The sequence below is a fragment of the Acomys russatus genome, chromosome 16 (assembly GCF_903995435.1).
Source record: "Acomys russatus chromosome 16, mAcoRus1.1, whole genome shotgun sequence".
NCBI lineage: Eukaryota > Metazoa > Chordata > Mammalia > Rodentia > Muridae > Acomys > Acomys russatus.
This window is the reverse complement of record NC_067152.1, coordinates 31457667-31479977: the sequence shown is the minus strand read 5'-3', so window position 1 is coordinate 31479977 and position 22311 is coordinate 31457667. Positions and strand designations below refer to the sequence as shown.

At 52.3% G+C, this 22311-nt stretch overlaps 2 protein-coding genes across 4 annotated transcripts in view; one reads left to right on the top strand and one right to left on the bottom strand.

Moving 5' to 3' along the window:
* The window catches only part of Marchf10 (membrane associated ring-CH-type finger 10), a 103175-nt gene extending 98328 nt beyond the window's left edge, over positions 1–4847 (top strand). For all 3 annotated transcript variants that reach the window (XM_051158872.1, XM_051158870.1, XM_051158871.1), the window contains exons 10-11: positions 1194–1236; positions 4414–4847. In XM_051158872.1, the coding sequence (XP_051014829.1) occupies positions 1194–1236; positions 4414–4469 (99 nt within the window). In that variant the 3' untranslated portion in view covers positions 4470–4847. The remainder of the gene's footprint in view (positions 1–1193; positions 1237–4413) is intronic.
* A 10821-nt stretch (positions 4848–15668) lies between these two features.
* Positions 15669–22311, bottom strand: part of Mrc2 (mannose receptor C type 2) — a 60869-nt gene continuing 54226 nt past the window's right edge. Inside the window, 9 exon segments of the mRNA XM_051158869.1 lie at positions 15669–16159; positions 16254–16280; positions 17247–17426; positions 17617–17736; positions 17999–18410; positions 18520–18758; positions 19232–19340; positions 19487–19650; positions 19769–19883. Coding sequence (XP_051014826.1) covers positions 15933–16159; positions 16254–16280; positions 17247–17426; positions 17617–17736; positions 17999–18410; positions 18520–18758; positions 19232–19340; positions 19487–19650; positions 19769–19883 — 1593 coding nt within the window. The 3' untranslated portion in view covers positions 15669–15932.

Here is a 22311-nt window from a genome sequence, read left to right as displayed (position 1 = left end):
CCCTCTTCACACATTTCCCTTTCACACCCGCATGGGACCATCCAATATTGAGAGTCGGCTCCCCCAGAACCCCCATCATGGCCTTCCTCCTGGTATGAGTCTTGTCCCTGACTCTTTAGGAGACAGTGCCCTCCTATGTCCTCTGCCCCAGGTTAATAGTAAAAGTGCCAGGTTAGTGGTAGAGGTCAGGGGGCACAGTGGCTGACCTAGGAGGGAATATGGTGCCACAGGCTCTTTCTACAAAATCAGAAACTCCTGCTCAAGGAATCAAATCTACCCAAAACATGGGAAAACAGATTTGGCCCACAGTTAGGAAAAGATCTCTGCTCACCAGGACAAGGGACTCCTGGTAACATGTGAGGGTTGGTCAGTAGACATGAGGACCTGGCAGAAAATTCCGGGGGGCAAGGTGAGATTGCTTCCACTCCCCAGAGCATAAGGCAGTGGAGGTTAGCATAGCTCTGATGTATAATCCACAGGTAACCAGGGCCTGCTCCTCTGGACAGAACCCCACCCCTCTGCTGGCTCTGTCTTGGGCACAGAAAGGAGCCTGTGGACCAGTGCCGTCTCCGCCCAGCCAGGGAGCCGCCCAGTAACCCTGCCCAGCACTCCTTGTTTTGTCCCCAGCTTGTCACAAAGTCCCCGTTCTTCCCAGGAAAATAGCACCAGGCCCTTTGCAGCAGGGCCCACATCCCCGCAGCCTAGCACAATGGGCTCCTACGGAGTACACAGCATTTCTTATTGTGGCATAAAATGCCATAAAGTCAGAACAAAGACAGCCCAGGGCCTGGATGGGTCGGCAGCTTCCTGCAGAGCAGAGAATACAAGCGATTGTTTAAAAGCCAGTGGTGAGGCAAGTGGCCAATTAGCACAGCCTTCCTGCCCACAGCCTGTAAATCGTGCCGGGACCATCAGAAAGGGATTCTGTTGTTCAGATCAATTGCTAAAAGGAAGCAAGCCTGTTCACACTGCCAAATATAGAAGCCCCAAAACAGCAAAGGTGACCTGGGTTATGGCTGTGCTGTCCTTGGGACAAGCAGAGCTCCGCCAGTGCAGAACACCTGCCCTGATCCTGAGCACCTTGGCAAGAGACAGGCAAGGAGTTCTGGGACATCCTGAGAGCAGGGACTTACACTTCTGTTCACAGCTGCGTTGTAAGAATGATTCATGTCTCATTGTCTTCTCTCTCATAGTTGTCAAGAAATTACCCACAACCCAGACCGGAAGAAAATGAAAGTAGGTTTGGGGGTCCATCCTATCCTGCCCCTTTTTAAGGGTGTCTGTCCCCATGTTGAACCTAAATCTGTGGAAGGAAGTCATGACCACCACCCAGAGGCAAAAATAACCCCACAAAGCTTGGGAACCTCTAGCCTTAGCTAAAAGCCAATCAGGGACGCTGGGTGTGGGCCAGATAAGAATTTTAATCCATCCTGAAAGCAAGGAAAAGGGTCAGCTAGGAGGAAGAGGGTGCTTTCCTCGCTGGGATCCTCTGGTACCCAGCACTTGATGAAAACGTTTTGGGTTTGGTTTTTTTTTTTTTTTTTTTTTTTTTCCCCAGCTTGGATCCTGCCTGGGATTTTCCTTCCCGATCCTAAAAGCAGGCTGGTTAGCCATTACCAGAGAAAGAGCGGTTCTTTGACAAGTGTTTTGATTGGATTTTGATGCCACTGAACACTATTAAGTGGGTCTGTTGGATTCAGAGCCAACAGGTCTCCAGCCTCCTTCAAACAGGTTCCATAGAGATTCCCCTGGAGAAAATGAGCCTAATTAAAGCAGGGAGCTCAGAGACAAGCCTCAAGGAAGACTATCCACAGAGAGAAAAGTGTCGCAGGGAATTGGAGGGATGGGACAACTGGGTCTCTCTGGATACTTCGACGAGAAAATGTACAACAGCCTGCCCTGCTGTAAAAGCTTTAGGAGAGTGATGCCCACGCTGGCATCAACAATCTCGAGAACTTACCCTAAACACAGGTTCCTGGGCCCTCCCACAGACTCCACTCTCGCCTTGGGTGGGGCTCCGGAATGTGTCTTTAACGCACAGCCCACCCCCCACTGATAAGATTGATGCAGCCCATTGCAGGGATGCTTTGTGGACCCCGCCCCTGCCCCTACAAATAAATACCTGACCAGAAGAGACATTGCACCAGTCCAGAGCTCCCCGGGGTGGAGCCCGGACTGCAACCCTAGGGAAGCCAGCTTGCTATTCCAGGCACGCAGTCCTAAGGAGCCAGGCTCTCGGCACTCGGGGATGAGGAAGGCCCTTTCTTCTCTATACAAAAGGAGCTCCTGGAGTCCCAATCCCTGTGCGATTGCGGGGGTCCAGGACAGCCTGCCAGATGGACTGGCCCCTACTGGAGGGAGACCCCAGGGATGCTGGCTAGCTGTCCCCAAACCTCGGCCTTGCCGCCTAGGTGCAACTGGGAAGGCGGCGGTAGAGTGTCTAAAAGACCTTTGTGTCACCGCACGCACGCACCGCTTCCCAAAGACTGCACCTCAGCCTAGAGTCCGGGTACGGACTCTCAGCGTGGCTTCAGAAAGGGCCTACAGGGAGGTGCTAGCCAGCAGGGCTTGGTCCCCAGCTGGGAGACCTGCAGAGGGTCCTGTCGCCCTGGCCCCGCCCCACCTTGGAGGCGCCCAGAGCGCTACACGGTTCGGAACCTGCAGCGCCGGGCGCGTCCGAGAGGGTTCGGCTGGACAGGGGCGCCCCCTAGTGCCCTTTGCGACAGCTGTATCTTGCAGCCTGCGAGGGCTCCCAAAGACCTAGGGTTGGTGCACAGGACCGGAAGGGCAGCCTTGACTTCTAAACCTGCGTCACAGGAGGCTGCTCTCCCTTGGAGAGTGTAAGAGTATCCCTAGGGGATGCTTAGAAAGGAATGTCCGCCCATGCCGATTGCTGCGAGTTCCAGAGCAGCCTGCATTGTATGGTGAAGTCCAGGTCCAACAACACCACCAACAAAAAACAAGTCTCCACCAAGAAGGAAGGCTATTTGCTTTCCCTCCTCATCGCTCCCGTGCAGATGCTCTCTCTACTGTCTGCCACTCGTTTGCTATCTCAGCTGGGAGCTGACCCAGCTCCTGGTTCTCTTCTGGAAATACAGGCTGGGTTCCCTCTACCTGCCCACAGCCCTCACTGGTAGGGAGGGGAGAGTGAGCCCAGGACAGAGGGACTAACACTAACTGTCCTCAATGGCTGACACTGTCAAGAGATCCGAAGTACACACAGGGGAGGCCAACACCCCCCCCCCCCCCCCCCCCCCCGCCACCGTCGTGGGCCATATTCTTCTTTGGCCCCTACAACCTGGCATGACTCACCCGGTTGGCAGCATTTGGTTAATCTGGCCTGCCAGCACTGAGTCACAGCTGTGACCTGCCACCCCAGTTCAATCCAGGTAAACACAGAGGGAATGGACAGGACATCAGGGCACACAGGGTGGCACAAATGATGCCAGCCGTCTTGTGGCCCTGTGCTGCCTACGTCAGCCTTCTCACTGCACACCTTTACCCTGAACAAACCGCGGGGTCATCTCAGGCAGATCCTGAGATGTGTGAGCTAACCCGTTAGAGGGCTCTGACCCAGCGTCTCTGACAGCTGCTTCCCAGCTGGCACAAATGACCAGCACCGTAGCCAAGACTAAGGCCAGGGAGCGGGCACAACCACCTGCTGATAGGCATACAGGTGACGAGCAGAGGGCCAGACAAGCCGGAAGGGCCAGCTGAGCGTGAGCCCAGCCTTTGGGGAAAGTGCTACGTGGTGAGGGAGCTGGGATGCGAGCCTGGCTGGGGCTCCCAGAAGCAATGGATGTGAGTGGTCAGGTGTCACCGGTCCTGTTCCCTGCACTTCTGCTACTGTGATAAAGTGGGGTTTTTTTTGTTGTTGTTGTTCTGTTTTTTGTTTTTGTTTTTTTAAACATAGGCTGGGAACACTTCCTCAAACCAAGACAAAAAGGCGTATTGAGAACAAGGGTTTCCCCAAGAATAAGGAGAACCCGTCTCTTGTTCAACTTGCTGTACTTGGGCCCTTCCACCACCCGCAATGCCACCTGCCCTGCTCCTTGCCGTCACACCACCCCCTCCCGCCCCCCCCATACCCCCAATCATGTTAGGCAGTAGCGTTAACTTGGAAGCACCATCCAAGAGAAGGCAAGGGCTTTACCAGCTATTCAGCAAACTCTAGAACAGCCTGCAGCCCAGCTGTCCCTGCCCCAGCTGGAGCCCCAGTGCAGGCGGTCTAGAGATTTCCCCAGCCCCAGATTAAAGGGTCTGTCCCCCCATACTGTTCCAAGCACCATGTCCATGTGTGTGGCTGGCCACTGTGGGGGGGGCAACAGGGGGGGACGGAGAAAGGGCAGTGGTGCTATGCCCCGTGTGGCAGATCCTGAGGGCTGCAGCCTGAGAGACGGTCTTGCTTTCTAGGTTCCGAGTCGGGAGATGGTAACGACAGCAACGGTTACCCAGGCCGGGTCATCTAGCAAGGGAACTGGTCGTGGAGGGCAGCAGAGACCTCTCCACCCAGATGCCCTTTCTGTGGTCCCCTGTGCCTCCCTCCCTCCCTCCCTCCCTCTCTTTACTGAAACTGAAGCCAATGTATTCACAGTTACCACTCTCACCTGTGCCACTCCGTTCAGGGGTCTGGCTTGAGCATCCATGGGCAGCCACAGGGACAACCCAAGCCAGCACAGGCAAAACAGCAGAGTCCCCAGTGGACTGCCCTGCTGCTGCCCCTCAGCCCAGCAGCCTGGCCTCCCTCCGCTGAGGGCCTCTGTTCGGGCCTCAGCCCACCCTGAGTGGAATGGAGCCATGCATTCAGTAAACTGACTTTATTCTCCCATTTTGTGTGTGTGTGTTTATTTCTCTCCCAGACTGACAGTCTTGAGCCACAACCCACCTGCCTTCCACCTGACTCCTCTTGGTGCTGCTTGCTACCCACTGCCAGAGTTTGATGCATCTCAGGCTTCCATGGGCTGGAGCAAGCTGGGTCCCATTTAGGACCAGCTGTGGGTGTGAACTCGTGATTTTTCTCCTCGTTGCATCGCAAGACAACAAGACTTAGGGTGATTAAGAAGATCCAAGCTGAGCCAGGCATGGTGGCGAATGCCTTTAATCCCAGCACCGAGAGGCAGAGGCAGGCAGATCGCTGTCAGTTCGAGGCCAGCCTGGTCCAGGACAGCCAAGGCTACACAAAGAAACCCTGTCTTGAAAAATCAAAACAAAACAAAACAACAACAAAAGAGATCAGAGCTGGGCAGTGTGGTAATAGTGTGTGGTGGTAGAGAGCATGTAGGAAAAGTGGAGATCTCTAGCCAAGCCTGGTGGTACACTAGGGCAGGAGGATTATAAATTGGAGGTCAGCTTGGCCTATATAGCATGACCTAGTATCAAAAAACCTAGAGAGAAAAACAGACAAAAGTAGGCTTTAAAAAAAAAATGGGGGCTGGAGAGATGGCTCAGTGGATAAGAGCACTGACTGCTCTTCCAGAGGTCCTGAGTTCAATTCCCAGCAACCACATGGTGGCTCACAGCCATTTATAATGAGATCTGATCATACTGTATACATAATGAATAAATCTATTTTTTTTTAAATTGGTGGAAAGGAGAGAGTACCATGCAAAGATGTGCACTAAGTGAAAGAAGCCACCTCCTGAAGACATCTTAGCCTAGGACTCCACTTATATGCAGTTTCTAAAAAAGGCAACGCTGTAGAGACAGAAAGCAGATCTGTGATCTCTGGGAGACAAAAAAAAAAAAAAAAAAAAAGCAGGTAAGCAGGTTTCTGCCTTAGGGTTTCCATTGCTGTGAAGAGACACCACGACCACAGCAACTCTTACAAAGACAAACATTTAATTGAGGTTGGCTTACAGTTTCAGAGGTCCAGTCCATTTTCAATATGGCGGGAAGCATGGCAGCACGCAGGCAGACCTGGCGCTGGAGGAGGAGCTGACACAAAGGCAACAGGAGAACACTGGGTGTGTTTCACACTGGGCAGAGCTTGATCATATATATGACCTCAAAGCCCCACCTCCACAGTGACATTTCCTCTAACAAGGCCACACCTCCTCCAGTAAGGCCACACCTCCTCCAGTAAGGCCACACCTCCTCCAGTAAGGCCACATCTCCCAATAGTGCCATTCTCCATGGGCAAGCATTCAAACCATAAAACTTGGGGGGTGCCAAACTTACTCAGACCACTACAGTGTCACAGAGTGGTTGCAGTGAGGACAGACACATTTGCTCAAGTTCACTGAACTGCATGCTTGCAGCATGGGAGTGTCACAGCCAGGTTGTGAGGCTTGTGTGTCCCTAAGTACCCTCAGAAATGGGAGACAGGTAAAATGAAGAGAGACACAAGGATTGGGGGGATAGCTCAGTTGTTAGGGTACTTGCTTTGCGTGCATAAGCCATGGGTTCATCCTCAGGAGCATGTAAGTGATGTGCGGTCATGCCTGCCTGGGACCCCAGCATTTGGGAGAAAGGGGCAGGAGGACCAGAAAGTCAGCGCCATCCCTAGTTAAATAGTTGGAGGTCAGCTTGGGCTACATAAAACTCTGTCAAAAAACAGAGACAGACAGGAGAAGACAGTTCAGAAATAAGAATGCAGCATAAAGAGGTGTGTGTGTGTGTGTGTGTGTGTGTGTGTGTGTGTGTGTGTGTGTGTAAACATAATAAACCCAAATAAATACATATGGGTTTAATAACCCATATATTTATACATATTCATACAAATAACACTGTAAAAACAAAAATTTATTGTTTTTAATTATTTAGACTTATTTTAATTATATATGGGGAGGGACTCTGGCCAGCTGAAATTGGCGAAAATGGCTCTAGCTAAAACTGTTAGATTATATTCCTAAAACTGGCCCCCAAGATCCATTCCCTTATTTGGCCACTTCCTCCTCCTGAGGCTGACTACCAAGGTCCAGCTATCAAAGTATTGAAGTCCAGCAATCAAAAGCCTGCTTTGGCTACCTTAATTAACACACCCAATTAAAATTAAACACCTCATCCTAACATGGGGGTTTCCTGTTTTACCTTTATGAACCACCATTTTCCCACATGCCCCATCTGTCTTGTCTCTCTATCCAGAGGCAGTCCTTTGTCCCAGGGGACAAACACTCTTCCTCCATTTCCCTTGTTCCTCCCCTCCCCCACCCCACCCCCATCCTCTCTCTCCTGTCCTTGTCTCTTATTGCCTGCTCTCTGTCCCTCTGGGGCAAATCTCTTTTGTGCTAAGAACTCGGTCTTGGGGGTCCTGAACCTACACTTTTCCTTCCAACATGTCTGAGTGTTTCGCTTGCGTGCATGTAAGCGTACCACATGTGTGCCCAGTTGCCTACTGAGGTTAAAACAAGGCATCTAATTCCCTGGGCCTGGAGTTAATAGACAGCTGTGAACCTCCATGTGAATTCTAGGTATCAAACCCTGGTCCTCTGCAAAAGCAACAAAGTGCTCTTAACTGCTGAGCCAGCTCGCAATAACATTTAGAAAAAAATATATTTATTTAAATAATGGGTTCATTGTGGTCTTATATAAAAATTCAGATCAAACAAACAAATTTCCTCTTGCCTTCAAGACCCATGCTCCCAGAAGACCCCTGCTTCCCAGGCTGTCTCCTGGGGACTCAGGATAAGGAACTGCAGCCTGGAGATGAATTATGGGAGCAATGAAATTTTAGGAAGACTAGCCTGGGCTACCTAAAATCTTGACTCATCCCTCTGACATGCTTTATTTAAACAAAGTGATATAACTCCTGGAAATAGCCATGCCTTTAATCCCAGCACTCAGGAGGCAGAGGCAGGTGGATAGCTGTGCGTCTAGCCTATTCTAAAAAGTGAGTCTGGGACAGCCAAGGCTACACAGAGAAATCCTGTCTCAAAAAACCAAAGCAAAAAACAAAATAACTCCTGGAAATAAGGAGGTTCAGCCAAGCTGCCAGGACCCAAGATCAGAAAGGAAGATGAGCACCATCTTTGCTCGTTTGTTATTTGTTGTTACTTGTTAACTCGATGGCTTGTTACTGAGGAGCTACTGAAGTTGGCAGAAGCTCCGAGCTCTAAACAAAATGCAAAGCTTCAAATGCTTATGTTCAAACATGGTGCCCCCTGCTGCACAGAGAAGCAGGCCGTTGTTTTTTTAACTGACTTTTAAAGATGAGTGAAGTTTTGTCCAAGAACGGGTACCTCGAACCATGGAACGACAAAACATGCTCCCTGGTTTGCTTTGGGCCCTGGTGTTCTCACAGAGACAGAAACCGAACTAGTAGTAAGCATAGAAGGCAAGAGGAGACTCTACAAAGTTGCCCTCTGACCTCCAGGGCATGCCCAACCCCCCCACTAATAGAAAATTTTAATTCAGGGTCATTGTCTACTATGTAACAAATTTGAAGCCAGCCTGGGTTACATGAAACCATCTCAAATGAAAATAAACCAAAGTTCTAGAGCACTGGAAACATAGCTCAGTGGGTAGAGCACTTGCCTAATATGCCCAAGGTCTTGGGTTGGAATCCCTAGCTCTGCCAATAACAATGACGCTATAAATCTCAGGTGTGTCAGCACAAGTCCAGAGTCTGAGCTACTAGGGAGTCCAATGAGGCTGGGAGGTAACATTTTGCTTTGTTTTGGTCCGAGGATGAACCCGAGGGTCTTGCACATGCCCGGCTACGTCTCTATACTCCCAGCCGTAAGCGCAGGAAGTCCAGGCTAGATAACACAGCCAGACCTTGTCTCCAAATGAAAATAGCTTTTATCAAGAGCTGAACGGGAGCCAAAGTGGCTATGTCAACATCCTGCCAACTCCAGTCGGCAGGCAGTCAGATGTGTTCAGGCAGCTTCTCCTGGACCAGCAGTTCTCAACCTGTGAGTTTCAGACCCCTTTGGGAGTCACGCATCAGATAGTGTGCATATCAGATAGTTGCATTATTATGATTCATAACAGTAGCAACAATTATGAAGTAACAAGGAATTAAGTTTATGGTTGGGGTCACCACAACATGGGGGGAACTGCACTGTTGAAGAGTCGCAGCATTAGGAAGGTTGAGAGCCACTGGTCTGTCAGAGGTTTTCACCAGAAAGTCATCAAGGGGCTGGAAGATGGCTCCGTAGGTCGCACGCCTGCTGTGAAAGCATAAGGACTGGAGCCTGGATCCTTCCCGGCACCCATATAGAAAGCTGGGCCTGCCTGAGCACGTCCCAGAGGCTTGTTTACATAGCCCAGCTCAGAAAGAGACCCTCTCTCAAAGACCAAGGGAGAGAGACGGGAAGGCACCCAGCGTAGACCTCTGGATTTCACACTCACACACATGGTACACGCAGAGGCACACGCTCATACACATGATACTCAACAACATTTTTAAAAATTGTTTTGGTTTTTCAAGACAGGGCTTCTCTGTGTAGCTCTGGCTGTCCTGGAGTTCCCTCTGTAGACCAGGCTGGCCTTGAACTCACTGAGATCTGCCTGTTTCTGCCTCCTGAGTGCTGAGATTAAAAACAGGGCCTGGGGGCTGGAGAGATGGTCTAGTAGTTAAGAGCACTGTCTGCTCTTCCAGAGGTCCTGAGTTCAATTCCCAGCAACCACATGGTGGCTCACAGCCACCTATAATGTGAACAGATGCCTTCTTCTGGCATGTGTGTGTATCATATACTAATATATATTTTTTTTAAAAAGCCTAAAAGCATGGGCCACCACGCCAGCCCCCAAAAAAATGTTTTAAAAGAAAATTATTGCATTTGTGAAAATGGTGGGTTTTTTCCTATATAAAATGATTTCAAAGATTTCCCAGATAACCAGAATTGTTTCCAATGAAGTCAACCATGAAAGAGACACTGAGAATTCAAGTCAAGAGCATGGAGATAGCTCAGTCAGGAGACAGACTGAGAATTCAAGTCTACCTCGGGCCCTAGCAACCCACAGGCATAGTTTTGACTACCTGGTGCCCAAAGGGTCAGGCATTCTATCAATCAAAAGGCAGGGCGGGCAGCTTTCCACTCTCAGGATATCTGTGACACACTGTAGCTTCCACAATGAGATGTTTTATTTGTTTTGTTTTATTCTTGGCAGGTGGGGGAGGGGGGAAGGGTGGGGGGGGGAGAAGGCCACAAGGGCGGATATGAAGGGAGGAGATGAGCAGGATTGGGGTGCATGATGTGAAATTCACAATCAATAAATAGTTGTTTAACAAAGAAGGCAGGTTGGGAAGGGCTGGTTTTCCCTGTGGGGAACAGAAAGTAGAGTGAGGCGAGCACTCTGAGCTACCACTGAGCAGACCAAGCCCACAGACAGCATCACCACTGTCACACTACCACCAGCTAAGTATGTGCCCCCGTATGAGAACCCTGACAAAGGAGGAGGCATGAAGCCCAGGGGACAAGGGGGCAAGGGTTCACATACAGAAAAAGTCACATCAGGATAATGTGAGCCTGTTGGCCCCACTTCTGGAGCTGGGAATAAATAAGCCCAGGCAATTAGCTGTAACCCTCCCAATCAGCCTGTGTGGTTAACCCTATGTTGCCTGCGGGGGAAGCTTATTCTCAGGGGCTCAAGTAGCACTCTTAAGTCTCAGAATATCTTAAGTCTGTGGGACAACGCGGTGTGCCTGACCCTTGTGCTCTGCTGCAAAGAGAAAAGGCGGCAGCATCCTCAACCCGCGGGGACTTCAGGGCTCCCAGAGCCAAAGACTGCAGCAAAAGGCCCAGGAAGCCCCAGCAGGCCTGGAGGGATGGCTCAGCAGCTAAGAGCACTCACTGCCTGTTCTGCCAGAAGACCTAGGTCTCGATTCCCAGCACCTACATGGTGGTTCACAGTCATCTCTAACTCCAGTTCTAGGGGGTCCAATTCCCACTTCCGGCCTCCACGGACACGAAACATGCACGTGGTTCACAAATATATGTGCAGGCAAAACACCCATATATATTACATTTAAAATAAAAACAACACACCCTGAAAGAGAGTACGGGGGTTTGACGGCTTGTGGAGTCCAGGAGCAGGGAACTGACATAGATGGTGAGAGAAGCCTGTGAGGCAGGGAGAGCCGAGATGAGCTAGCGATTAGCATGTACAAGGGACTGGAGACTGCATGGGGTGCTGCATGGAATACTATTTATGTAATGCAAGTCTTATGCAAGGACTTTGGACATCCTTGGATGTCGGTAGCAGCAGATCCTGGAATGAACCCCCTGGAATAGCAGGGGGAGACTGTGTCTAATAATATCTTATTATCCTTATCACGGAGGACACTGCACCTTCCCCCAAATCCCAATGGAGGAATGACAGTGCAACTCTGCAGAAGCCAGCAGGGAGGCACAGTTACAGAGGGCCTGGTGTCTCCCCACTGCACAGCTAGACACCCAGCTACAGAGGGCCTGGTGGCCTGGTGTCTCCCCACTGCACAGCTAGACACCCAGCTACAGAGGGCCTGGTGGCCCGGTGTCTCCCCACTGCACAGCTGGACACCCAGCTACAGAGGGCCCGGGGCCTGGTGTCTCCCCACTGCACAGCTGGACACCCAGCTACAGAGGGCCTGGGGGCCCGGTGTCTCCCCACTGCACAGCTGGACACCCAGCTACAGAGGGCCTGGTGGCCCGGTGTCTCCCCACTGCACAGCTGGACATCCAGCTACAGAGGGCCTGGTGGCCCGGTGTCTCCCCACTGCACAGCTGGACATCCAGCTACAGAGGGCCCGGGGGCCCGGTGTCTCCCCACTGCACAGCTGGACATCCAGCTACAGAGGGCCCGGGGGCCCGGTGTCTCCCCACTGCACAGCTGGACACCCAGCTACAGAGGGCCCGGGGGCCCGGTGTCTCCCCACTGCACAGCTAGACACCCACAGTTACATAGTGCCAGACCTCAGAGATGTCTGGTTATCAGTATACAGCATGCATTGGGTTAGAAAAAAATATCACTGACTGGAATCCCCAGAAAAGGCTAAATTTTAAGTCACTGACCAGTTGATAAATCAGTATTTGGCTCCTCTGAATACATACGTGGCCTTGAACCTTGGTGCCACGTGGAACACAGAAAGCCTGTCAGTCGCTCACTCCTCTTTCTAGTGTCTGTAACTGCTTGCTTTCCAGGCAAGGAAGGGTTAAGATCTGCCCCTCCCCCTCGAGGGAGCTGATTCTGCCGGGAGCCAAAGACTTGTGTCAGCCTTTTCCTGTGGCCTCCCAAGGAAAGCCAGGCCTGCTGGAAAGTCTGGGCACTTTCATCTCGTGCTGGACACCTCATGGCCCTTCTTCAATCCCTTGGGGTTCCCTTCCTGACTTCCTGAATGTCTCCTTGCTGTTCTACCTCACACTACTGGTTCCTTATCTTGTGTCTGCCGGAGACTCCAGCCCCACTGCTCCAGGCAGCTTGGCCAGGTTTGGGCAGCTTCGTTCCAGGATAGCCATGTGGTGAGGCTGGCTGGCTCCTCACTCCTGTGGCCTCAGAGACCTGCCCACTGGGCCAACCCAGCTCTGCCAGGGTACCTGGGAAGAGGCCATCTCTGAGGCCATAAGAGATTGGGAGCATGCTGCTGTCTGGAGGGCCGCCCCATTCATTCATTGCGCTGTCACTGAATGTGCCGGTGGCCAAAGCTGGTCCTGTTCAGGCCTCCAAGTGAAGGCTGGGCTCTATGCCTGGTAGACAGTGCCCTTCGCCCAGGCCGGGGACAGGTCTCAGGCCATCTGCCACTCAGCAGGCTCAACAAAGGGCCTGGCACGTGGAAGAGGCGTTCCGTGGTTACTGAACTGAGCCCCATCAGCAGACAGGAGTCTCTGTCACATGCTCTGAAACTAGACCTGTCTAGGGCAAGTGGCCAGGCCCAGAGCCTCCTTCCTGACCCTTCAGAGAACTGTGGGAGCATTCCCGAACTCATCACAGGGCAGACGGAGCCACCTGCAGGAAGGCTTAGAGGTCTCCCGGGAGCCCCCAGGGCCTTAGAAGCGGCAGGACAAGCTTGCAGGCGAGTGTGGGCTCTGGCAAGACTCCAGTCACCAGAGTAAGAAAAGAAAAATTAACATGTCAGGGGTTGGCAAGTTGGTTCAGTAAGTAAGTCCTTGCCCTGCAAGCAAAAGGAACAGCAGCCCATGGGGAGGTAGAGAGAGGTAGACTTCTGGGTCTGCTTGGGTGAGTAGGCTTGCTTACCCAGTCAGCTGCTACACACACACACACACACACACACACACACACACATGCATTAGCGCGCACATACACACACTCATGCATGTATGTGTGCACACACACAATTCTCTCTCGTGCGCACACACACACACATGCGCACACACACATGTACACTCAAGGAAATGAATGCAAAACGCCACCCCGAGTCACATTTGGGGCCTCATTCCTTCAGGGACTCAAATGAGGTCATAGATCCCACACACACTGCTTTTTCCCCTCACATCGTGGTCTTTCTTTCTCTCTCCAGACAATGGCCAGAGGCACCCATGGGGAGCCCCTGCCCTCAGAGTGGCTCCCAGCAGCTTGTCGAGCAATCCTTGAGCCATGGCCAGTGGCAGAGCACTTGACTCACAAAGGGCCTATTCTGGGCCTACTTTGGAGAGCAAATCACTTGAGGGTAAAGTGGGTTGATCACTAAGGACCTGACTTTGGATTGGCCAGCCTGTCCAACTCCTGTGGGTCTTATTCGGAGCAGGGACAGCTGGAGGGTCCTCCCCTCAGGAACACAGCTAATTCTCCGGAGGTCCACCTTGTCACCCTGCAGTCCTGGAGGAAATCTTGTGGTACCACCTCCTGACACCCGGTGTGGCAGCATATCTGGTCCCTGCGAGGACGACTAACATGCCCTGCCTCCCCAGGCAAACCCGGCACTCATGTTTCCGAGTGGGTTTTTTTTTTTCCCCTCCTGAAACAAATGTTGGAGAGAGACATTGGAAACCAGCAGGTCAGGAGGCTTCAGGGTGGATTGGGGGTGGGGTGGGGATAAGGAATGGAAGAGAGTATTCAGTGGGTGGCTTCAGACCTCCTTTTCTGTCCTTTAGGCTTTGAACCACATGACTGCATTGCCTATTTTAAAAAATTAAAAAAAAAAAAAAAGGTAGAACTAAGATTTAAAGTCCGCGGACACACAATGCCTTTAACCAATGCTATGGTTCTCGGCCAAACAAACCACCATCTTCTGAGCCTGAGTTATTACAGGGGTTTCCTCTGCATGGCCTTCCGGCTTTCACTTCCCTCATTTCCCATCCACTGTCTCTGTCCCTTACCAGAGCCACAGTGATCTTGTCAAAGGTCACATTAGCTGTTCTAAATGACAACGTTCTTCATTTCTTCACGTTGTTGTCCACTGTCACACTGCTTCCTGGCTTTCAGCCACCCACCTGCCACTCCTTCGGTCCTCTTGAGACCTTATGGACCCTCCGCTCCCACTGTGGCCCAGATATCTATATTACTTACCCTACACACACACACACACACACACACACACACACACACACACACACACACACACGCACCCCAAAAGCCTTAGAGCTTGCAGTAGCAGTTAGCATTTATGGCGTGCTGACTCAAAGGCACCCTTCCAACAGCCTGACTCTCCGAGGTGGTCCCTGCACCCTACTCACACAGCTAGGACAGCCAGCTCAGCTGCCCAACTTTGCATGCTTATGGACAGGAACGACCTGGCTCCTGAGTTCTCCAAGGACAGAGCGAAGAGGAAGTGTCCCCAAGTTTCAGAGGCAAAATGGCAGGCCACAAAAACGAACATGACGGAGGCTGCCCTTTATCTCTTCGGGGACGTAAGTATCAGACTCCACAAAGGACAAGGCAGAAACACTGATTTCTCAAGCCTCTGGAAGGTTTTTATTTGTTTGCTTTTCTTTTTCTTTTTTTCTTCTTTAAAAAAAAAAAAGAACAATAATAGCACATTTAGAAAATCAAGAACTACAATAGAGGGTCTGTGTCTTTGAGTTTTTTGTTCACATTGCCCCGCACTGGGACATGGGGGACTGGCACTCTCTGTCCTGACTGGGTCCCTCCTCTTGAAAAGATGCTGAGTGGCTCCAGGAGCAGGGCCACACCCAGATGGTCACACCTGGTGCTGTCCCAGGCTGCAGCTTCTCCAGGGCCCCCCACAACCCTCTTCCCTCTCTCCAAACCAGAGCTGGAAGCTGGAGACATTAGGGAATGTATATTGGTCCCCACAGGGGACTCTTTCAGGGACAGAGCCCTCCCCCGACCAGCAGGAGATGACACCCCCATGAGTGGGTAAGGTGTCTCTCTGCAGTCTCATCTCTATTCCAGGAGACACCACATAAGGGCCCTGGTTCTTAGACCTGAGCCACCTAGGCCCCCTCCTACCATACCCTAGGTTCATTCCAGCAGGCACAGGGGTGACAGATGCTGGGCCCCTTCAGCTGACCCCCATTGAGAGAGAGGGAGAGAGAGGGAGAGGATCCCCCCTAAGTCCCAGGGCCCTGGCTCAGAAGGAGGCACTGGGTAAGAAAAAGTGTGAGGACAGGGTGAAGAGACAGATCTGATATAGCCAAGTAGGAGACAAGTGACTGAGAGCCACCCTAAGGGACAGAGCAGGCTTTCCAGGCCTGCAAATATGAAAGGGCCTCAGGTTGTGGGTCAGCAGGCTTAGGCTCAGGGATCTGGGAAGAAAAATGCAGAATTAAACTTGTTTCCCTTCTGGAGTTGCCTTCAGTCACCATCGGGGTGGTGGTGGTGGGGCAGTGGAGGGGGAGTACCCAGTCCCAGGTGACAAGATCCCAAGACCAGGAACAAGGGGAAATGTCCCACTGCCGGGGCTTGGCCTAGCCTTTTTTTGGGAGGCTGGGTACTCCCACCCCATCGCACGCTCAGCCCCCCCCAGCTCCCAGTAGCAACTCCCAGGGGCTGCCATCCACAGACCAACTGGACTGGTGGGTGATGGGGACCTGCTGACCTGGGGTCCCTGCCTCCCCAGCCTCGGCTCCACCCGGACCACGCCCTTGGCTCTATTCCTGTTCGTTCATTTCCATGTCAGACACCAGGATGTTCTTCTCAGTGGCCTCGGCTGGGCCAGAGCTGCTGCTACGACTGTAGCGGGCCCCCTCAAAGGACCCGCGCTCGGCACTCCGTCGGCGCCGGTAGAGGATGAGGGCTGCTGTCAGCAGGGCCAGGAGCAGCAGCAACACTCCCATCAGCACCACCACCAGGGCCACCGGGTTCTCAGGGAGTGCTGCTGAGATAGTGATGGGGAATACACATCAGGCCGCTGCCCTGCCGCACCCGCCCGCCCGCCCGCCCGCCCGCCAGGGCCAAGGGACGCCACTCACCTGACGGCAAGAAGCTGCTCTCTCCCCCTGTGGAGGAAGAAGGGGCAGAGAAGTGTACAATGAGTCCTCAGAGATCATCGGCATCATTTAAACAAAATGCCTTTGAGGTGCTTTCTGGATGTCACTTTGTAAACTCAGCGAACCTTCCGTGACTCTATGACCTGGCTATTTTATACATGAGGAAGCTGAGGCCATGGAGTCCAAAGACTCAGATAGAACAGGTATGTATGTGTGTGGTGTGTGGTGTGTGGTGTGTGTGTCTGTACGTGTTCTTAAAAGTGAGTGCACTGCATGTGTGCATGTGGATAAATGTGTGTGTGTGTGTGTAGGTCAGAGGTCAATGTTATTGTCCTGTGTCTTCCTTTTCTTTCTTTCTTTCTTTTTCTTTTCTTTTTGTTTTTGAGACAGAGTTTCTCTGTGTGGCCTTGGCTATCCTGGACTCGCTTTGTAGACCAGGCTGGCCTCAAACTCACAGCAATCCGCCTGCCTCTGCCTCTTGAGCGCTGGGATTAAAGGGGTGTGCCACCACCACCCAGCGTACTGTGTGTCTTCCTTGATGGCGCCCCACACTAGTTTTATGAGACAGGGTCTCTCATTGAACCTACAGCTCAGGAATTCAGCTAGACTGGCTGTCAGATGAGCCCCAGGGACCTATCATTTCAGACACACACACACACACACACACACACACACACACACACTTGTCCCCCTTCCATTCTGGAGTAACAGACATGGGCACTGAGTGCTGAGAATCTGAACCCACTGAACCATCTCCCCAAGCCTCAGTGTCCAGGACTCGAACCATGCCTTGTCTTTAACCACTAGAGTATATGGAGCTTGCTGGCCTCTGGGTTTGTTGTCTGCTTTAGAAAGTAGCCCAGGCTCACTCTTCGCCCTTCCACCCAAAAGCCTCTGCCCCTGTACACCAGGTAACCTTAGGCCCAGCTGTGGGCATGGAGGGCTGAGTATGTGCCTTCTGCCATCTTGGCTTACCTCTAGGGAGCTTGCAGACAACTCCCATGGTGATGTTGGTACAAGCACCAGGGCGCCACAGCCCGCTGCTGCTCTGGATCCAGTAGCAGCTGTTGTGGCTTAGTATGCTAGGGCCTAGGCCAGGGGACCCCCAGTTGGAATAGTTCACGGCTGTGTTGTCTTGCCAGACCAGTGTGCCTCCTGTGGAAGGAAGACACTGGGAACAGGTCGGAAGGGGAACAGGTCTGGGTTTTACAGGTGGGAGGGAACAGGTATGCTCCCGTTAACCTCCTCCACTCCTCTCCTTTACCAAGCCCAGAGAGAGAGTGGCAGGCATCTCCCCTGCAGCCTGAGCCCTGGTCTCTCCCTTCGCCCTACACAGGGCACTCACCTTTGGGGTTAAAGTTCATGCCCAACCAGGCACCTCGACTCTGGCCTTCGGCGGTCTGCAGATGCTCCCAGACAAACACATTCTCCATCTCATCGAGAATGGACAGAACCGTCCCACCCGCTGGACACAAAGGAAGCCCGCGTCAGGACAAGCACATCCTCCTCACGGTGATAGAGCCCCGGCCCCCACCCCCCCAACACACACACAACCCCAGCTCCTCTTTTCTGGCAGCAGAGCCCAGCATGGCATGAATCTCAGCATGTGTGCACTGCTGGATACTAAAAAGTGAGGGAGAGCTTGAGATAAGTGCCACCTATAGGCAGAGGTGAGATTCCTTCTCCTGCCTCAGAGGCCAGGGTGGGGCTGCATTGCTCTCACCCACCTCTCTGGCAGCGCTGCAGCGCCTCCTTGTGGCTCATCAGCAGCTCCATGTGGAAGGAATAGCAATGCTCCCTGAAGGGAATCCAGGAGGAGTCCGCCAGCCCCTGCGGACAGCTGCCCCGATAGCTTATCCTTCGGGGAGGATGGGGTCCTGTTGGAGTGCAGGGTGGAGGATGTAGCCCAGGCATCCTCCCAGGACTACCTGCACACGCCCAAACCTTGGCCCCCATCAGGCGGTACTCACCCCCGCTCACCCCACACACTGCCCCCTGCAGCTTGGTCTCACAGCTGGTGGTGCGCCAGGTTCCATCCAGATCCACATAGGCACAGCCTCCCGACTGCTGAGGCTCCCCGTCCTGCCAGTTCACGTAAGTCAGAGGCTCCTCCGAGAGCCAGGAATACCTCCGTGAGCCCTGGGTATGAGGCAGCCATGGGTGAGAAGAAAAGGGAACAGACTCTCAGGAAAGGAAATCAAGGCATGAGGTGGGGGAAGGGAGGCAAATTCTTGACTCAGGAGCCCACCTCCTCACTGGCCAGCCCGATCCACAGTGGTGCTTGCAGCCCTTGGGCAGCCTGTGTGAGGTAGGCTTGAGTATAGGGATCAGGCACACGGGCGAGGCTGGCATTTCGGCTCTCACACAGCAAGAGAGCATCCTTCCAACGCAGTGGCTTCTGCAGCAGCCGGAAGGTGCCGTTGAGGTAGGAGAGCTCGGTGCCGGGGGCAGGGGGTGTTGCTGCTGGGGATGGGCTCAGCCAGGGGTCTACAGGGAAAGGGGGCAAGGGCTCAGGCTGTGCTCTGCCCCTTAGTCCACTCCCAGGGGAATGGAACTAGGCCAGGGGAACCAGGTCAAGAGCAGGTCTCCACTGAGATGGTTGCAGTGATAAATCCTTAATGTCAGTCGCTGTTCTTACCAGTGGTTTCTTTTGCTAACATGCAGAGGAAAGCTAGGGCCTTGACTTACTCCTGTCCAAGGGACCCAGGGCAGAGGGAACGGGGAGCCATGCAGGGAGCTGGAGGGGCTTTGATGTTTAGCCTCAGGAGTTCTGACCCCAGGGTTGCCAGCATGTCACACAACCCAGTATCTGGCTGCTCCCATGGACCATCCCAAGCAGATACATGACTCTAGAGGAACCTCTGGGGCCCATGAAGAGAGAGGAACAATGTTTGGTTCCCCCTGGCCTGGCCCAGAGCAGCTAGCCAGTGCTGGAGCATCTCTGCAGTAGTGGCCCGTACCTGTGCCCTTCTGGCAGATGAAGCCATGCGTCTCCTCCGTGCAGCTCCTATCATCCCAGCGGCCAGTGAAGTGGGCTGAGGGGCTGTGCAGGACCACTGCACAGCTGGTCTGGGGGGAAGAGGCTACTTAGGGGAACCCCAGTGGCTGCCTCTTTTTTTAGGCCACTGCCCTGTGGAAGGTTAGCTGGGGCTGGAAGGAGTGGGAGGCAGGGGAGTGGGCAACAGTGACAGAGGGAAGCCAAACAGCATCCTCACCGGCTTGGTGCCACTGGGAGCAGGGCTGGGGCCAGAGGGCTCTCCTGGTGCCCAATTAGCATACAGCAGAGGCTCCTGCTCAATCCACTGGAAGTCCCTCTGAGAGGCATGCAGGCCAATCCACAGGTCAAAGGTCACGTTGGGGAGGCTGGCTGTGATGAATGCTATAGTCCCCCAGAAGAAAGACAAGAGTAATGTGGTGGCCCCTGTTTGCTCTGCTCTAGCCAGTTGTGGGGAGACTATACTGGAGGACACCAGCGCCTCCCCATAGGCTGACCCTACCTTGCTCTAAGGGGTTTGCAATGGTGACCAGCTGGGCTTCTTGCTGTTCACAGGAGAACTGTGCCTCTGACCATTTCACCCTGTCCTGGGGGTCCTGGCCCTGGATTCGGAAACACTGTGGGGCAGGGGATGTGATTGGTACCCAGTTCTACACCACTGGTCCACATACCCAGAAGCCCTCCCTGCTGGGTACCCCTCAGCAGCTGATGCCCAGGGGCTTTCAGACTGAGGCAGTCACATCAGATGCACCCTCCAATCCTGTCACAGGTGTCACAAATGCCCAGATTCTGGGAGTGGGGAGGGGGCGGAGGGGCTTGTTGTTTCTTTGAGACAGGGTCTTGCTATGTAGCCCAGGCTCATGGTCTTCTTGCCTCGGCCTCCCTGGTATTGGGATGACAAGTGTGCACCACCATACCCAGCTTGGTTGCCTGGGTGAGCACGTGCGGGTGTGAGTGCATGTGCGTGTGCACGTGGAGGCCAGAGGGTTGTTGTTCCTGAGGTGGCTGTTCACTTTGGTTTAGTTTTGCTTGTGAGTTCTGAGATCATAGACTCAGGGTTTCGTGCTTGTACAGCCAACACTAACCACCTCAGCTGTCTCTCAACACTTTTTTGTTTTGTTCTTTGGAGGTTGTGTTTGTGTGTGTGTGTGTGTGTGTGTGTGTGTGCGTGTGTGTGCGCGCGCGCATGCGCACGCTGAAGTTAAGGCTTCACACATGCTAGGCAGGTACTCTACCAATGAACTGAATCCCTAACTCCTTCTTCCTACTTTTCGTTTTCTGAGTTCTTTGTTGTTGTTGCTGCTGCTTGGGCTTCTGTTTTGAGAAGTTTCTCCATGTCTCCCTGGCTGGCCTAGTCTTCTAGCCTCCCTGGGTCTGGCTTACAAGTGCATACATCATGCCCAACTTCAAAACCCTAGGAAAGACAGTTTTCTAAATATGGCCAAGAGGAAAAACACAAAAAAACAAAAAACAAAAACAAACAAACAAACAAACTGGGATGGCTCAGCAGCTAAAAGTGCTGCTGCAGTTAAGAGCGTCCAGCTTTGGATCCCCAATATCTACACTGAAGCTCACAACGGTCTCTGTAACTGCAGTTACCGGGACCTCACGCCCTCTTCTGGCCTTCATGGGCATCACACACATGTGGTGCACACACATACATGCCGGCAAACAAAACACATAAAATGAAGGAAAAGAATTGTTTTAAAGGAATACAGAAAGACAAACACAGCAGGGCCTTATAAAGTGCTTCCCGGGAAAGCGTGGAGATCAGACTTAGGATGCCCAGCACCTGTGTAAATACTGTGAGTATGGCGGCCCACTTGTAATTCCCGCACTTGGAATGGAGACAAGTGATGTCACTGGGTTTACATGAGAGACGCTGCCTGCACGTACAAGGTACAGGACCACTGAGGGAACACCCAAGGTCAAGCTCTAGCCTGTGCACACACATGCACGTGCAATGTGCCGACCACACATAAACATGTAAAAATTGTTAATCTCTGGCTGCTCATGCAGCTCAGTTGGTAAAGTGTTCATCTGGCATGCAGACTCTAGGTTCTGCCCCTAGCACTGCATAAACCTGTAATCCCAGCTTTTAGACCTTCAAAAATTCAAAGTCTCCCTCGCCTATGTAGTGAGTTCAAGGCTCACCTAGGTTACATGAGGCCCTTGTCTCAAAGGGAGCGAGGATAGTTAATCTCATAAAAAGTTGAGAATAGCCAGGTGGTGGTGGCTCACACTTTTCATCCTAGCTTTTCATGGGAGGCAGAGTCAGGTAAATCTCTGAGTTCGAGGCCAGTCTGGTCTACACGAGCGAGTTCCAGGACAGCCAAGGTTCACACAGAGAAACCCTGTCTTGAAAACCCAAAAAGGGGAAAAAAAAATGAATCGAGAATGGCAGTTACTGGGACAGTGGAAAGGAAAGAGGGACCAGGAAAGGTTGACTAGTGAGTACTAAGGTACAGGTGTGTAGAGCCAAGTTATTTTGTTACAGTGACAGTGACGTAAGGTTACACAACAGTGGCCGGTGGTGAAGCCACTGCAGAAGAGAGCGCACTGAGCATTTCAAACAGCCGGAAGGAAGGACTTGGGATGGTTTTCCCTTAAAGCAAACACGTGCTGTCTAGGGAGACATTTGCCTCTTTGAAGTGTTCATACAATGCGTGGTGTACCAGATATCACATGGCACCCCCTCAATGGCTATCATGGCTATGATTTTATGTTCCAGTGAAAAAATAGGTTGAAATAAAAAAGTAATGGATTTTTATATTGCAAGACAAGAGAATGAAATATATGTAATCATATGTTCTTATTTAAATTGAATAAATATTAATTATTATAATTATTGATCAGTTGCACGCCCAAATGTATTTTCATTCCACTAATAAAGAATCTTTAGAGATACTATTAAGTATACAGTGTTAGCTGGGCGTAGGTGGCGCACACCTTTAATCTTTAATCCCAGCACTCGGGAGGCAGAGGCAGGTGGATCGCTGTGAGTTTGAGGCCAGCCTGGTCTACAAAGTGAGTCCAGGACAGCCA